General features: G+C 44.2%; 1 protein-coding gene and 1 long non-coding RNA gene across 10 annotated transcripts in view; both read right to left on the bottom strand.

Moving 5' to 3' along the window:
* Positions 1-9,766, bottom strand: part of TARS1 (threonyl-tRNA synthetase 1) — a 29,634-nt gene extending 19,868 nt beyond the window's left edge. The window contains exons 1-4 of one of the 3 annotated variants that reach the window (XM_073343688.2): positions 9,553-9,766; positions 6,440-6,517; positions 4,789-4,979; positions 3,032-3,155 (exon numbers count right to left, since the gene is read on the bottom strand). In XM_073343688.2, coding sequence (XP_073199789.1) covers positions 3,032-3,155; positions 4,789-4,979; positions 6,440-6,517; positions 9,553-9,561 — 402 coding nt within the window. In that variant the 5' untranslated portion in view covers positions 9,562-9,766. The remainder of the gene's footprint in view (positions 1-3,031; positions 3,156-4,788; positions 4,980-6,439; positions 6,518-9,552) is intronic. The other 2 variants (XM_073343686.2, XM_073343687.2) reach the window with 2 other exon arrangements.
* Positions 9,767-12,139: 2,373 nt separating this feature from the next.
* The window catches only part of LOC140911185 (uncharacterized), a 466,381-nt gene continuing 460,423 nt past the window's right edge, over positions 12,140-18,097 (bottom strand). For 3 of the 7 annotated variants that reach the window (XR_012158854.2, XR_012158855.2, XR_012158849.2), the window contains 4 exons: positions 17,666-17,734; positions 16,339-16,589; positions 15,475-15,679; positions 12,140-14,017 (listed from right to left, as the gene is read on the bottom strand). This is a non-coding gene — a long non-coding RNA (uncharacterized LOC140911185). The remainder of the gene's footprint in view (positions 14,018-15,474; positions 15,680-16,338; positions 16,590-17,665; positions 17,735-18,097) is intronic. The other 4 variants (XR_012158850.2, XR_012158853.2, XR_012158852.2 and 1 more) reach the window with 4 other exon arrangements.

Below are 18,097 nucleotides of genomic sequence, written 5' to 3'. Positions count from 1 at the left end.
AGCTTGAGTATTTATGTACAAAGCATTTCAAGATCCTCTGAAATCCATACAGAAGTCTTTTGATGATTTGTTTTTACAGATACTTGAAGGAGGCAATCGAATTTAGAGACGGTTGCACTGTGGGAAATGATTCACATATCAATTTGCCAATTTACCCCCCAAAAATCATGAGTAATTATCTGACAAATTGTACTTGCTCATCTTTACAGCTGTTAACTATTGGAAAAAATTATTTCATAAAAGTTCTCTCAAATGGTTGGGGGAGGAGAGAAAATTCACTTAGTAAGTTGCACAAATGTTAATTGACTAGCCTCCTTTACTACATTCAGACATCATCGATCTATTTTAAAATACCAGCAAATGGAGTGGTAATACAGCTGGGATCCATGAAGGGACTTATGTGCTGTGACACAGCATTGCAGGACCTAACTTTTAGGGGCCTAGAGAATCACAGAACTACACTGTGATTAACATAGCCAAGTTAGGTGTCTAGGCTCCTCTTCAACGAGTGGGGAGAGACAGGCACCTTAGAATGTGATCCACAAAAATTCAGCACACTTGGTGCTGAGCCTCCCAAGCTAGCCAACAGGAGATGCCAATGACAGAGTGTGTGCCAAGTCCCGCCCCTCCCTACTGCAGGGAGGCACCGCTCTTTCCACAAACGGGAAGCTACCTCCTGGAGAGTCAGGTGGTTTAGGCACCTATGCTGCGTCTTGCAGGAATGAGTTAAGTGCCTGCTTCACTCTACACAAAAAGGCTGGAGGAGGAAGAGCCGCCATCTGTGGTATGTCTTTTAGCCCAGTGATTAGAGCACTCACCGGGGATATGGGAGACCCAGGTTCAATTCCCCCCTCTCTGCCTGAAGGGGAGAAAGGATTTGAACAGGGGTCTCCCACACCTCTCAGGAATGTGCTGACACAACTGAGCAATGGGAGATTCTGATGTGGGGCACCCTCCATCTCGCCTGTTTAAGCTGCTCTGCTGAAGATAAGTACTGACAGTGTGACTAGGTGGGTGAGAGAGAGACACTCTCTGTAGTTCGGTGGTTAGGGCACCCACCTGGGAGATGGGAGCCCCTGAGTCTAGTCCCCCTGTTCCAATCCCTCTTTCATTATTTCTCTCTCTCTCCCCATCCTCCCACTCCATCCAAGATTTTGAATGGGACCCAATCTGCTAGGCATGCTCAAGGGACACCTAAAGGATTGGGTCCCGCATATGACTTAGGAAGCCAAACACTAAGCTTCCGCCCGCCCGCCCCCCCGATGCCTCCCAGGTTCATGAATTGCTCTGGGGCTAAGGCAGGAGACAGTTGTCTGTACCCTTAGAGTGGGGCAGCAGTGCTCATGCCACAGGATCTAAAAGTTAGGGAACTTCTACAGTTGAAAGTTAAACGCTGACTGAATTTAGGTGCCTAGAGGGCTAGGCAGCAGCCAAGTGGGAGTTTCATGGATCACAGTGGTGCTACACACAGGAACTTAGGTGCTTAATAGTGGAGTTTAGGCACCTCTGTTACTTTGTGTATTGCACCCCCACAATATTTAGTCTGAAAGATACAACTGGAACATAAGGTCTCGATCCTGCACCTGTGCAGGAGTTTGCAAAATCAGGGCCTAAATTGTTAATAAGTCTTACACATACAACATTGGATACATAGCAAACAGTCTTTCCACATGATAAGATTTTTTTACTAGTTTGTGTTTTCAATTAAAAATCAAACGAAAACAAAAATTACACTTGCACATTAATTTTACAAAGGTACTATTTTTAGTTTTGTTGATAAATTAAAACCAAATCTATATGACTGCAGCATGTTTTTAAATGTACATACCTGAAAATGCAAAATTATGCATCTCACCATAAGTGTAACTTGTCCATGTTGCACATAAATAGCATTATTTTGTATGCCTTAAACTATATCGTATGTGCAACATGGAAGAGTTAGTTGATATGGGAACAATAAGTATGAATTTAAGATCTCAGCTACAGTGTTGAGTGCTGCTCGTACTGAATATCATTTTTAAAGTGTACTTAATACTACTTTCCACATACATTAATCTGAATAAGCAAGCATTAAAATAAAGAGCTACATTTTTATGATGTGCAAAAAGATACTAATACAAAAAACATTAACGTAAGATTAAGATTACAGATTTAGAGGCTTATTCTCACCATGAGAGTCCTAACATAGGCTTAATTACCACAACTGCTAGCAAAGCAATTGCAATTAATACATGCCAGCATACATATATCTGCAGTAGCACACACCTTTCTTAAGAATTAGTTAGTACAAAATAAGGTATGTACTGTACAACGATTTTCATTCTTTATTCTACAAATGTTAAAGGCAGTTACGCTCACCGAGGACTAAGTTCAGGTTTTGAAATTTCAGAGTAACAGCCGTGTTAGTCTGTATTTGCAAAAAGAAAAGGAGTACTTGTGGCACCTTAGAGACTAACCAATTTATTTGAGCATAAGCTTTCGTGAGCTACAGCTCACTTCATTGGATGCATACTGTGGAAACTGCAGAAGACATTATATACACAGAGACCATGAAACAATACCTCCTCCCACCCCACTCTCCTGCTAGTAATAGCTTATCTAAAGTGATCACTCTCCTTACAATGTGTATGATAATCAAGGTGGGCCATTTCCAGCACAAATCCAGGTTCTCTCACCTCCCCCCCAAAAAACGACACATACAAACTCACTCTGGGGCGGAGGGTGAGAAAACCTGGATTTGTGCTGGAAATGGCCCAACTTGATTATCATACACATTGTAAGGAGAGTGATCACTTTAGATAAGCTATTACTAGCAGGAGAGTGGGGTGGGAGGAGGCATTGTTTCATGGTCTCTGTGTATATAATGTTTTCTGCAGTTTCCACAGTATGCATCCGATGAAGTGAGCTGTAGCTCACGAAAGCTTATGCTTAAATAAATTGGTTAGTCTCTAAGGTGCCACAAGTACTCCTTTTCTGTTTTGAAGTTTGTCATCCAAGGGAGGGGAGAAACAGTTTAGTGGAAGATACTTACTGCTTGAGCATCTTCATCGTCAAACTTGAGCAGTTCCAGGGTACAGTCTTCCTCCAAGGGACGATCTAGATCCCAAACCACTTTGTTCACTTTAGCAATAACAGTGTTGTCAGCCAAACCTTGACTATACAATAAATAATTTGTATGTCAGCTATTGGAATCAACAAATGGAGACACACCCCTATAACCTTTCCCCTGCACAGTCAGGATGGCATTTTCAGGATGCTTAGGGTTGACTTAAGTCTGCTTCCACTGAAGTCGGTGGTAGAACACTCACTGACGGCAATGGAAGCAAAGTTAGACCAACACTAAGCACTTAAGAAAATCCCCCACACACTCTCTCTCTATATATATATATATTTTGGCAAAGAGCAGGAAGAAACTAAATGTAGTTTATTTAGCAAATTTCCCACTGTAGAGCACTCTTACTAACATATTTGACTTACTTAGGGCAGTACTTGCCGACTCTGCTAATATGATCCTTCTGCAATAGGAGATGCAGCTCTTAAGTAAGTACCTGAAGGAGATCAGATTTTTTTTTTTTTAAACTTCAGGTAGGTACTATTACTTTTACGTTTGTCTCCACTAACAAAAAAATCCCAACAATTCTTGAAGATGATAAATTTGGTAGTCATTTGAACCTTAAACTGAAATTATTGAATGTTTGAACAGATCAGCAGTTCAGATGGATTGACTGCAAGAGAAGAATCACACCATGAGTGTTTCTAAAGCACTTCATTTAGAGCTGAACAAGTCTCCAGGAAAGACCTAATCTTTCCTTCTTAGTTTATTTCATCTCAACCTAGAAGAAATCAACTCTACTGGAGATTATTTGATGTCTAAGAACCCTACCAATATTGTTCAGAAACATTCACTGATACCGGACTCACCCTGACCTTAATGGAAACACTGAATGAACATATAGGTACAATCTTTATTTTTATGATAAAGGGCACTAAATTAAAGTTTGAGGCCACATTTTCAGAGACTATTTTGACAGATGAATAAGCATGCAAACAGCATGGACGTGAACTGCAGCCTTAAACACATGTACCAAGAAAGCAAAGAGATAAGCTTTTAAGTACAATGAATAACATAGCCACAATAGGGTTCGTGTTTCTATTTAAAGTTTAAGGTCTTCTCATTTTAATTTTGAGCATCATAAAACATGACCATGAAGTTTTCCAAGATGCCTAATACGTTGCCCAAAACTATAATAAAAGTTTAACCATTTGATATACATCCAAAGTTAAGGTAGTGCTCTTTTTGATGTGCCACACATATGTAGGAAAAGGGTTTAATTAAGATATTTTTATGGGTGACTCTCACCCACCAGTCCTCCACATATCCATGCAGAATAGATTAAGTTATGTGATGCACTAGCACCCAATCCTACAAACACTTCAAGAATGTGAATAACATTATTTGCATGGTTGATTAGTTCCCAACTCAACAGGAGTAGTCACTTAGTAAAAGTTACTCACATGTTTATGTATTTACAGGATCTAGCCCATAAAAAATGTTTTAATTTTAGAAACAGCAGCTTCATAAGGCAAAGAATTATGTTTTGAAATGAGAAAGCTGTTTAGTTTGAATGTATAGTAAAAGCAAGATTGCTAAAAATAATGCCTTGAAGAAAATTAAGTTGTGCTAAGAAATAAATAATCCATCACGCTAAGAACTATAAAAGATCACAGATGCAATTTGCAGTAGTTCTGTCTGAAAGTGATAGCATAGGTCACATAAGTCAGTCATACCTAATTCCACAAGCAACTTGATAAGGAGTGGTCTTCCAGGATTCAGCATCAACTTGCTTGCCATCAGGTAATGTCACTTTAATGGGTTTGCTGTCTTTTGCAGCTCTTTCTGCTAGAAGCGCATCATGTTCTGCTTTAAGTTTATGATACCTCTCTAGACGCTCATTGATATATTCAGGCCAGGGATTCAGCTATATGTAAAAGTATGGAGGAAAGGAGAAGTAATTAGCAAAGACTTGCAGTTCTAATGACAAATAACTTTAAAAATTAAGCAAAGAAGGTAAATTTTTCTGAAGTGTCTAAGTGACTTAGGAATCTGAATCTCATTGATTTTCAAGTCACTTGGGTCCTTATGAAAGTTTTAGTCAGTATCCTTTTTCAAGGGGGGGGGGTCAGGCTAGTTTCTTATTAAAAAAAGCAGCTAATGCAATGCAACAAGAGTTTGAGAAGCACAAATTCTACTGTAGCTTAAAATACACTGGAAAAAGCAAGCTGCTGACATTATTATCACAATAATAAATGGCGGGGAGGGAACTAACAGCACACTGTTTCAGTTACAAACAAAAAATGTTTATAATCGTATGTATCTCAAGATCTCCTACTTCCGCCTCCTACAGGTATACAAACGCTGACTCGACCTTATTCTAATAAATCAAATCCTACTAACATCCCAGCTAATCTGTACTGATGCTCTACCTTCCCTACCCATCTCCACTTTCTTCTTCCATTCCCACTTTAACCTGTAACCTGCTACTCTTCCACTCTTCCCATTTACTCCTTCAATAGTCTGCCTCCAGAAGTGTGGCTAATGCCATTTAAACACTAAGTAATCATAATTAATTTTAATTTAAAGACAAAAAAACTTTAGCTAAATTAAGATTAAGATTATTTAAATTAAATAAACATTGGCTTGTACCTGGTTTATAATAATTTGCTTAAAATTCTAATATGCCAAGTAATAAAGATTTCAGAAACTACAAGGTTAAGAAAAAATATGCTTTTCATGTCTATACTACTATGCATTCTCATTTACTCAAAGTTAGAAAACTTAGTCACTAGAAAGACAAAGGTTACATCATCATTACAAATGAATCCCTCATCCTGGTGCAAACCCGAGGACTAATAGTAAAAAGGGAATTACTACAGACTGCTCTGCAAATCCAATGTAACCTGTTGTAATAGCATCAAAGAAACAAAAACTATTTCATAACTATTTCACTGCTGCATGTCATTACTATAAATCAGCTGGCGCACAAGAGCACCCACAATAGTAGGTGTAATGCAGTGGTTCTCAAACTGTGGGTTGGGATCCCAAAGTGAGTCGCAACACCATTTTAATGGGGTTGTCCGGCCTGGCTCAGACTTGGTAGGGGTGGGACCAAAGCCTGAGCCCTACTGCCCAGGACCAAAGCCAAAGCCCAAGGGCTTCAGCCCTGGCTGGTGGGGTTCAGGCTTTGACCCTGCCACCTGGGGCAGCTGGGCTCAGGCTTCGGTCCCCCATTCCTGGGCTCGTGATATAATTTTTGTGGTCAGACAGGGGTCGCAGTGCAATTAAGTTTGAGACCCTGGTGTAATACATTGATGTCCTCGGTCCAACATTCAGCAATGAAATTGAACTGTTTAAAAGCATATAAATGAACTGGAAATTTACCTCTGTGCAACCCCCATCACCAGATCCTTCTTTGATTTTCTTCTTTCCCCATTCCTTCTTTTCTTCCCCAGCAGCTATCTAAAAAGACAAATAAACTAATCTTACTTTACTCTCCTTTCTCAATGTCAAGTTTATAGCTGTATCTAACTCTATAGGTGAGGGAAAAGGTGTCCATTGGTTTAAGCACAGCACAATACAGGGCTTCAGAAAGTCTTGAATCCTAATATCAGCTCTGACAAGGACTCTGCATATCCTCAGATAAGTCACTTCATCTTACTACCTCAGTTTCTCCAGTTCTAACTGGGCATATAAGACTTACCAACATGTTATGAAGAACAGTCAGTAACCCCCCATTTCTAAGAAACACACTTTTTGTGCTTTGCTTTACCCTTTACTAACTATGCAATAAGAAAAGGAGTACTTGTGGCACCTTAGAGACTAATCAATTTATTTGAGCGTAAGCTTTCGTGAGCTACAGCTCACTTCATCAGATCCATAAAGTGGAAAATGCAGTGCAGACTCCCTCCTCAGGCCCTACGCTACCAGCACTCCCAGCTATCTTCGAGACACCACTGACTTCCTAAGGAAACTACAGTCCATCGGTGATCTTCCTGAAAATACCATCCTGGCCACTATGGATGTAGAAGCCCTCTACACCAACATTCTACACAAAGATGGACTACAAGCCGTCAGGAACACTATCCCCGATAATGTCACGGCAAACCTGGTGGCTGAACTTTGTGACTTTGTCCTCACCCATAACTATTTCACATTTGGAGACAATGTATACCTTCAAATCAGCGGCACTGCTATGGGTACCTGCATGGCCCCACAGAATGCCAACATTTTTATGGCTGACTTAGAACAATGCTTCCTCAGCTCTCGTCCCCTAATGCCCCTACTCTACTTGCGCTACATTGATGACATCTTCATCATCTAGACCCATGGAAAAGAAGCCCTTGAGGAATTCCACAAGGATTTCAACAATTTCCATCCCACCATCAACCTCAGCCTGGACCACTCCACACAAGAGATCCACTTCCTGGGCACTACGGTGCTAATAAGCGATGGTCACATAAACACCACCCTATACCAGAAACCAACTGACCGCTATGCCTACCTACATGCCTCCAGCTTTCACCCAAACCACACCACATGGTCCATCGTCTACAGCCAAGCTCTACGATTCAACCACATTTGCTCCAACCCGTCAGACAGAGACAAACACCTACAAGATCTCTATCAAGAGTTCTTACAACTACAATACCCACCTGCTGAAGTGAAGAAACAGACTGACAGAGCCAGAAGAGTACCCAGAATGTCACCTACTACAGGACAGGCCCAACAAAGAAAATAACAGAACGCCACTAGCCATCACCTTCAGCCCCCAACTAAAACCACTCCAACGCATTATCAAGGATCTACAACCTATCCTGAAGGATGACCCAACATTCTCACAAATCTTGGGAGAGAGGCCAGTCCTTGCTTACAGACAGCCCCCCAACCTGAAGCAAATACTCACCAGCAACTACATACCACACAACAGAACCACTAACCCAGGAACCTATCCTTGCAATAAAGCCCGTTGCCAACTGTGCCCACATATCTATTCAGAGGACACCATCACAGGGCCTAATAACATCAGCCACACTATCAGAGGCTCGTTCACCTGCACATCTACCAACGGGATATATGCCATCATGTGCAAGCAATGCCCCTCTGCCATGTACATTGGTCAAACTGGACAGTCTCTATGTAAAAGAATAAATGCACACAAATCAGATGTCAAGAATTATTCATAAACCAGTCGGAGAACACTTCAATCTCTCTGGTCACGTGATTACAGGCATGAAAGTTGCGATATTACAACAGAAAAACTTCAAAACCAGACTCCAGCGAGAGACTGCTGAATTGGAATTCATTTGCAAATTGGATACAATTAACTTAGGCTTGAATGGAGACTGGGAGTGGCTAAGTCATTATGCAAGGTAACCTATTTCCTCTTGTTTTTTCCTCCGCCCCACCCCACTGTTCCTCAGACATTCTTGTTAAACCCTGGATTTGTGCTGGAAATGGCCCAGCTTGATTATCATACACATTGTAAGGAGAGTGATCACTTTACATAAACTATTACCAGCAGGAGAGTGGGGTGGGGGGGAGAGAAAACCTTTTGAAGTGATAAACACCCATTTTTTCATGGTCTGTGTGTATATAACATCCTCACTGCATTTTCCACTTTATGCATCCGATGAAGTGAGCTATAGCTCACAAAAGTTTATGCTCAAATTAATTGGTTAGTCTCTAAGGTGCCACAAGTCCTCCTTTTCTTTTTGAATACAGACTAACACAGCTGCTACTTTGAAACCTAACTATGCAGCAAACTCCACAGGGCAGGGACTTCCTTTTTCTACCCACCTGTAAAACACCTTGCACGGTTGTGGTTCTAGGCATTTTTAAACGTTAGTGCCGTCTAGAGCTTAAAGGCCAATGTGAAGAGTCCCAAAATCACATCGCTTTTAAATCGGTGGTTAAGAGATGACCATTTACAGTGGAAAGGGGAATAACGTTGGAGGGGATAGAAACAGACACGCTAGTACTTGGAGGTTTCGCTGTGCGCTGGCCATCCCTATACGTGTTGTTTAGCAGGGTTTCAATTGGCTTTTTGATTGCCTGGGGGCGGATCCCGCGCAGCCCCGGTGCCCGCCCCGAGCCCCGCTGATTTTACCAGGGATCCACGTTGGCGCAGGGGGCCCGATGGCAGGACCAGGGGAGCCCCTAATCCTGCGCGCTCTGCGGGGCAGGAACCGCGCCCTGCTGCGGGCGCGCGGTACCTGCCCCGCCGGCGCTGCCCGACCACGGCCGGCCACCCACCCCGCAGGGCAGGGCAGGGCAGGGCAGGGCAGGGCAGGGCAGGGCCGCGGCGGGACACCCTGCGCGAGCGAGAGGGGAACCCGCCACAGGGCCGGGCGGAGGGCGGGGGAGAGCTGCCTGAGGTGGGCCGGGGAGCAGGGGCTTTTCGCCCCCCGGTTCAAACCCAGCCCGGGGTCAGAGGGCCCGCGAGCCCAGAGCGCGGCGGGGGGGGGGACCCACATAGACCTCACCAGGCTCCCTACCTCTGCCATGCCGCCCTCCGCACGCAGCCGGGCCGGGTGCCGGTCGGAGCGAGGCCACGCGCAGGCCCAGCCGGCTCTGGCAGCTGATGCAACTGGAGGCGCGGCTGGTCCCGCCCCGGCAGCGGGAAGCGGGTTGGGGCCGGGCGGAGCCGAAGCCTGCGCGGGGTGACCTCAGGCAGCGCGAGGGGCCGGCGCGGGCCGGGCCCGCCCAGCACCGCCCTTCCGCTTCTGGCCTGTCAAAGGGCCGGGCCCGGCGCCATCGCTCCGCCTGGCCTCCCCCTCACCCGAGGTCCTGCCTGAGCGGCGTGGCCAGCCCGGAGACGTGTGCGGGGCGAGGCCCTGCCTGCCTGCGGCCCGGCCCTGGGTTTCCCACCCTGCCGGCCACGGCCTCTCGCGGCAGCCGTCGGCGTGAGGACCCCAGCCCCTGGGCTAGGAGATGACAAACTAGGGAGCCGGGCCGGCAGTGGGAGCAGAGGATTGCCTAGGCCAGATCACTCTGGTGACAGTGGGTATGGTAGCACCCATTGTTTCATGTTCTGTGTGTATATAAATCTCCCCACTGTATTTTCCACTACAGGCATCCGATGAAGTGAGCTGTAGCTCACGAAAGCTTATGCTCAAATAAATTGGTTCGTCTCTAAGGTGCCACAAGTCCTCCTTTTCTTTTTGCGGATACAGACTAACACAGCTACTACTCTGAAACCTATCAGCTACCCAGAGATCCTTGCCAAGGGAGCTTCTTAAAGTGTTGCCTACCTTTCCCTTGTTCCCACCCCATCATGCTATTGTGGGATTCCAGAGCTGATCTCCAAACCAAACTCGGATTACTAAAAGATGTTTTGGCATGGCCTCTTTTGGACCCATTTTGGCAGGGAGATGGACTCTACTGTACTCCAATGACAGGGTGGATGAGGTAATAATTGTAGTGGCCCAACTTCGGTTGGTGAGAGACACTTTTGAGCCACACAGCTCTTCGTGTCTAGCCATGGCCTGCCTGGCCCACCTCCTGGCTCTCGGGGAAGGGAGCAGACGTGCCTCTGTTGCATCAGTTGCCTGAGCTGGCTAGGCCTGTGTGTGACCTCGCCCTGGAACCTGGCTTTGTGCTGAAGACCTGAAGAAGAGCTCTTGAAAGCTTGTTTCTCTCACCAGCAGAAGTTGGTCCAATAAAAGATATTACCTCCACCACTTTGTCTTTAGAATGTCCTGAGACTGACATGGCTACAACTACTCTCTTGTACTAGGACTGTTCCATTTTGAACTACCATGATCACAGGCCCTGATTCTGAGTCCAGAGGATGAGGGACAAAGGTGGTTTACACCACTAGGATACTGGGTGGGCCAGTGGCATAAACTAGAGTGGCCCGAGGGGCTGTTCTAATTTACACCTGAGCTATGGAAGTCCACAAAGAACCATCTAGCAGCATAGCTAGAGCACTCCACCCACCACTGCCCTCCACCAATATGTCTTGCTAGCCCTGGACATGCCTTGGGGCTGGAGACTCTGAGGGAAGGCTGTGAAGCACATAGAAGAATTCTGCATTATATTTTATAAATATTTTTTGTGTATCTCTGTTTGCTTGAGCACTGTGGTGTGGCTGGCTCTATGAAACACTAAGGGTCAATTACCACTGGTACTCGCCGCATGTAGCCCAGGAAACAGGCAATGTCTCTAATTCAATTGCTCTTGCTCAGATGGAGACTTCACTGAATCCACTTCTGGAAGTCTGCTTCTATCCCACCTGGGGAGATGCATAAACCAGATTAACTAGGTTCTAGTGTCCCAGGACATGCAAAGGGACTTTAGAATGGATAAAAGACTGAAAGGACTACTTTTCTATGGCTATGCAAACACTGGTGGATGACTGGGGACACTTCACTGATATTAATATGGGCTGGTCAGGGAAAGTATAGGACAGTCACAACTTTTAAGAACACAGGACTGTTCAGAAAGCTGCAAGCAAGGGACATCTTTTCTGATCATTTACCACTTGAAATTGAAAAGCCAATAGTTATTCTGAGGGACCCAGCCTACCCCTTACTTCCCTCATTCATGAAACCATACACTGGTTTGCGTACTGGCTCTGCAGGTACAGAATGACAGTTTAATGTGCTTTTGGTAGATTGAAGGGTAGGATTTCAGTGAGAAAAATATGCTAATAGTTATAGCTGCCTGTGTTGTGCTGCATAATATGTGTGAGGCAAAGGAGGGAAAGCTGCCACCAAATGGATGATGGTGGAGCATCTGTCTGCTGACACTGAACAACAAAACACAAGGGCTCAACTTGGAGCTATGCGTTTGAGGGAAAGTTTAAAAGAGCACCAGAACAGTCAGCCACAGTTGTGTTCTGTACTGTTCTCTGGGCCTGAAGCTTTGGGTATTTAAAGTTATAACTATTACTGTGTGTTTTAGTGAAGCTATGAATTATGTGGTGCTTTCTGTACATTTATAAATATGACTGGGTGTTTTCCTGACCTTTTTATTTCTGTACAAGTATTGTGTGCTTTGAGTACCACTAAGCATTCCACAGTGTGTTGCAAGCTAATAAAAATAATTGTATTTTCTAACAATAGAAATTTATTGAGTGCCAAACCAGAGTAGAAGAACAATGTGCAAAAGGCAATGCAATACAAACTTTTAACAGATTTACAGAACTTAAAAATTGGAAAGGCAGCAAACATTTCTATCCATATCAGTCCACAAATGTAGTCCCTTGTGGCTATATGTACACCTGCCATGGTTCTCACAGGTCAGTGTATATGAATCTGTAGTTTTCCTTGTTGTCCCCTAGTGTGGAGTGATGGGGATATTTACATGCCATCGTGATGTCACGTGGTATGTTGGGAGGGATAATGAGCTGCTACCATGGAGTTCTCCAAAGACTGTAAAGAGTGGGGAGTCTGATTTTTAAACCAAGAGGTCAACCAGAGGTCTGCAACATTTGGGCTTTCGGCCTGAGAGGACCCATTATTGTCACAACCTCAGGAGTTCCCCTGAGGAAGGCAGATCAGCACTGCATGTTGCTAACGCTGTTGCAAGCATCGCAAAGCATTTTGGGCAGGGTCAAAGGTGTGAGTGGGGAGTGGAAGATTCTTTTGCAGGTTGCAAGAGGCCAAAGGGGGAAGGAGAAAGAGAGCAGAGAATGGGTTAACTCAACACTGTAGGTACAAGCTCAGTCCAACGATAAGATGCTGGCCCCAGTTCAAGGTCACAGTGCTAGACAAGAAGTTTATCCCTCACCCCGCCACAGCCAGCCATGAGAAAACCAGGGCTGCAGAGATGGAAAACACAGGTGAGATGATGAGGGGTGGGGGGGCAGCGCTTCATGTCCATGGAGCCGTTGTGTTTTGGGAAAGCAAAGAAGACCACAGAAAGCCGGTTTGGACGGGCACAAAGAGCACCAAGCACAGAGGTTGTGGAATGGAACACCCCCAAAGGAGCCTAGGACTTAAAACCCTCCTGAGAGCTGGAGCAATTCGGAGACTGGCAGCGAACCCGGATGACCTGTGTACACAGGACAGAACTCTCGACCACCCTTCCCCCTCTTCTTATGTTACACCCAGGCCTGGCCAGCCTCAGGTAGTGAGTGTGTGAATATGAACGTGGGTTAGGGCTTGGGGCACTAACACTTTCTTCCTTCCTCTGAGTGACGTGAGGAGCACCCATCACTCTCCACTGTTATTTTATTTTTATCAATAAAGCTTTAAAACTCAGTTACATGGTGTGTTCCGTCATCTCCTCCCTAAAGATCCTGTGGCCTCAGCCTGATCACCTGACGCCCAAGGCAGATTGGTGACATAAATCTGTCACACTATGTCCTGGTACATCTCCGTGTCCTTTTCCTGCTGGGACCCCTGAGCCTTTGTCCATGCTGTTGGTCATACTGGTCCTCCAGGGATAGGCGCCGACTCTGTGGGTGCTCCGGGGCTGAAGCACGCACAGGGAAAAATTGGTGGGTGCTCTGCACCCACCGGCAGCTTCCCGCCTGCTCCCCCCGCTCACCTCCGTCTCCACCACCTCCCCTGAGCACGCTGCGTCCCCGCTTTTCCCCCTAGCTCCCAGCGCTTGCCGCCACCAAACAGCTGTTTCGCAGTGGTAAGCGCTGGGAGGGAGGGGGGAGGAGGGAGAATGTGGTGTGCTCCAGGAACAGGCGGGGCTGGGGCAGGGATTTGAGGAAGGAGTCCAGTAGGGGCAGGAGGGGGCAGAGTTGGGGCAGGGACTTTGGGGAAGGGGTTCGAATTGGCGTAGGGGTGGAGGCGGGGTGGGACCAGGGGCGAGCACCCACCAGCACCGGCAAAAGTTGGCGCCTATGCCTCCAGGCCCTTCATTCAAGGTCTGAGGCAGTACTGGCTTGCAGGATCTTGCAAAACATGCCCTCCTTTGTCATCTTCTTTCTTTGCCTCAACGGGATCTTGCATTCTACAGACGTGGAGGAGGCATCCCTCAAGACTGCAAAGGCAGCAGCTGCTGATAAAAGTGCACAGATATATCATTGGATTTATACTCACAATAGAAAGAGAAAGATAAGTTTCAAAACTCCCTTCCCTTATCCCCATAACAACTTCTAATAAGACATGTTTGTTGACACTTCAGCTTTGGAGCACTTCTACCCAGCATCTCTCTACAGTCCCAGCCATGTTGCCCATTAGGGATGAGGGGGCAGAAAGAAATTTTGGCTGCATGAAACAATAAAATTGCAGTCTCTAGTCCACGGGTGCAAGCATAGGGAAACGGCACTGAACATTGAAACTATTTTCCACAGTCAGGGCTAGTTCTAGCTGATATCCAGAGATCCTAGAAATCTGTTTGCTACGGAAAAGCATGGAATTTGCATTTTTATAGAGAATCTTTAGTTTTTATAATTTTTGAAAAATAAAATCCTATATTAACTATTAACTACATTTTACTGTAAGTACCAGTGTCACTTATTTCAATGCGCGCAACCTCCCCTCTTGTGGTTGATTTTAAATTTACATAGCTAAACATATTCCAATAAACTGCTTCCGGCGTATAGGGGTTCGCGTTTCAATGCATCTCAAAGTTCACTTCAGCCTCCAGATGTTAATAATTAAAGTTATGAAATGATGCCAAAAACTTAAAATCACCCTTAAAGACCATGTCACTGAGTTTGTCAAGGTCAAATTTCAAGTTGACGATAATGTTCTGTTCTGTACTATATGCAGCAAGGCTGCAGATTATGTCTGAAGGCAGACAATTACAAATTGCAACTCTATTAATTTGATTATAATAATTGATGTCACTGGTAGGCTTTGAACTTGCTTAAAAATTGTAAATATATCAATAACGCACCGTGTTCAACTGATACTTATATATATTGTGGCTAGGGAAACTAAAATTCAGCGTTCCATTTTAATCATGGAAAAACATGGATTTTTATGGTTGGGTTTTTTTGGGGTTTTTTTAGAATTTTGATTTTTTTTTTTAATCCTGGTAAACTAGGATCACTAATGATATCTTACTCCTGAGGGTAATAGAGGCACAGAAAGCATAACTGCTACTGGCATCCCAAAGCCACTTGTGCCCACATGCCACCAGCTTGTTAACTGCAGTGGTGCCTGCTGAAGATATTGTAAAGTGTCCTGGTAAAGTGTCCTATGGCAGAGGAAGAAATAAGGCAACGATGCCTATAAATCTTTAAGAGAATTTGCAGAGTATCTCCATGAAAGTTTCATAGAGATCTCTCAGAAAGATAAAAGGGACATCACTTTGTACATAAACAAACTGCTCCCTATTCCCCTTCCCCCTGCCTAACCCAACAGGGAAGTAGATACCTATTCTATCTCACCTTGTATGAGCAAAACAATTGAAAGCCAATACCACGGCTTGTTAACTTGGGAATGGGCCAGGCACCACCTTTAAATTTTAATTTGCTAAGGAAAATTGTATGTACTGTACACAGTTACCAAAGGTCCCTTCCCCTTTATCGGTCTCATCCACGTTTGGCTGGTTAGACTGTTGAGGACTATCAAACAGGTCTTGGCTCATGGCATGGCTGGAGTCCCCATGTCTGCCACCTCTTCTCCTCCTCCTTGCTGTTTAGCAGGGGTCTCTGTCTTGTGGGCCTCCAGGGTAGCCACAGTAGTTTGGGGGGTGCTGGTGTGGTCTCTGCTGAGAATGGTATGCAGCTTGTTGTAAAGGTAGTAGATCTGTGCTCAGTATTAGATCTATTGTTGACCTCCCTGGTCTTGTGGAATGCCTGCTGCAGTTCTTTCACTTTCATGCAGCACAGCTGATAATCCCTGTTGTAACCCTTCATGTACATCCCCTGTGCAATCTTTTCCTAGCTGCCCACCTTTCTACAGCTGGTCCATAACTGTGCTTCCACAGCCTCTTCTCCCCACAGGCCAATATATCTCCTGTGTTCTCCAGGCAGGAGCTCTGCAATTGTGTGGAGTTGGCATGGTTGGTTGGGCAGTTGCACACAAGGGAGAACTGCTAGGTGTACTTGCCCAGATGGGCAATCAAGAAAAGACATTTCAAAAATGCATGGGACGTTTTCAGGGGCATGGCTTCCCATCTCTATGACTCCTGGACAATGGAGTTTATAATTGTAACCAGAGCAGTCACTATCCCAGCGAATAGGGCATTGTGGGACAACAGCTGGAAGACTGTTAGGGTTGAATCCCACTTGGACCGTATTGACCTCAGTATGTTGACTGTGGCTCTAACTCTTTAGGGAGGTGGTTTTACTATATAATCAATGGGGCATTTACAACAAGCTTTAGAGCAGACATATGCACAAATAAGGTCAATGCAAGACAACGTACATCAGCCGAACTTTGTAGTGTAGTAGACCAGGCCTGAGGTCTCAAAGATACAGCTTGCCCTGGAACCATAAGATAGGGATAGGGCTGTTATGCAGGTCCTACATTGCACAGAGAATCCTTATTGTGTTGGCTGCTTTCTGGCCCCTTGCAGCAGTGATTTGGGGTTCTAGATTTTTGGTGTTTCATTCAGATAGTAAAGGTTACTGTGATAGGCAATAGACCATGCTGGACGTTACAAACCTAATGAAATGCTAAAAGACAAGCCAAGAGGATTAACATTAGTAAAATTATACTTATCTATACACAGACAAAAAGAAAAGGCAATTACTAAGACTATTATCCAATAGTTTAGCCATAAATGTAGGAACCTAAGAAGAATACAGATATTTTTGCATTTTTTTTAATTAAAAATGGGTTGAGGGGAGAGGCAGTTAGCTTGGATTTAAACATTCTCTTGCAATGTTTACGACCCCAAAATTGTTTCACTGAGTAGAACACGTGAACCAAAAACAATCAACCCCTTCACTTTATCACTGACCAAATGCCAGATATCGCATAAATGGTGAAAAGAAATGAAGTTTTTAAAATGTTGATGTTTAGTTTGATGGTGGCCTTTCAGACTAAAATCGATCAGTACAGCTGATTTAAAAGATTAAAAAAAAAACTTTCGTGTAACATCCCCAAAAATTATGTTGACAAGTAAGGAAAAGAAAAACTGTGCAATGGTCAGTTAAAAATGGACAAAAGATAATTAAATGTTAACATTGGCAGAAGTGTAACAAAAAATGTACTTTTGTTTTGTCAGAAGATGGCAGCAAAGATGCAAGTTTCTTCAGCATATAAAACTGGTTCAAGGGGGCGACCTGTTTATAACATTGGATTCAGAGAACTGCTATTTCTGAGATAAAAAACCAAACACTATTGAGCTCTTGTATGATTACGTTTCTCACCTCACACTCACGCAGTTTAACTACCGATGGGAGAATTAATTGATCCAGCACCTCAGTTGGTGTAAATAGTTGTAATTATTGATTTCAATGGAGCTATGATGATTATTACCAGCTGAGTGTCTGGCCTGTTTTGCCTAATGTCAAACTCACTTGAAAGTTGTGGTTGGAAAGACTGACTGGAATTAGAATGTTATTGGGTTCACATTCTGCTTAGAAGAGACTGAAAAAAGGAGCCAAGGAAAAAAAAAAGCCAGTGAAATAATAGGGAGAAAAATTGCAATGAGACTGTGAAACAGAGAGACTGGTGCAAGGGAAGTGGGAGTGAAGAAATGGGAAAGAGGTAAACATTTTAATAAAAAAAAATAGATACCACATACCCAGGCCACACACTTGTACCAGCCTCTTTTGGGGGATCCTTTTAGCCTAATCTGTGTAGCACAGCTTCCCTGTAGGTAGAAAAACATATTTGAACGTTTTCATGTTTGGTTTAAACTGAAGCATCCTTGTAGGAGAAATAAGGATTCAAGGAAGAAAAGGTCCACAAACTCTCACTAGTTTTTCAAACAAGAACATATTTGACAAGTTTGCCAAAAGCTGAACTCCATGAAATTCATCCATCCCTACTTAGTGTTAACAGTACGTAACTTCAGGCAGGACTTGGTTTTTTCCATGAGCCCCTCACTGCTGGACTGGCTGCTGAATCCACCCTCCTATTGAATTTACTGTCAAAAATCTAGGATTCCGTCTTTAAAATATAGAGTTTTTAATTATGGCTTCTTGCCTTTATGATTGTGAATCTTCTAATGGAA

The sequence above is a fragment of the Lepidochelys kempii genome, chromosome 5, assembly GCF_965140285.1.
Source record: "Lepidochelys kempii isolate rLepKem1 chromosome 5, rLepKem1.hap1, whole genome shotgun sequence".
Lineage (NCBI taxonomy): Eukaryota > Metazoa > Chordata > Testudines > Cheloniidae > Lepidochelys > Lepidochelys kempii.
The sequence above is the reverse complement of the archived record's forward strand: the minus strand, read 5'-3'. Positions and strand labels throughout refer to the sequence as shown.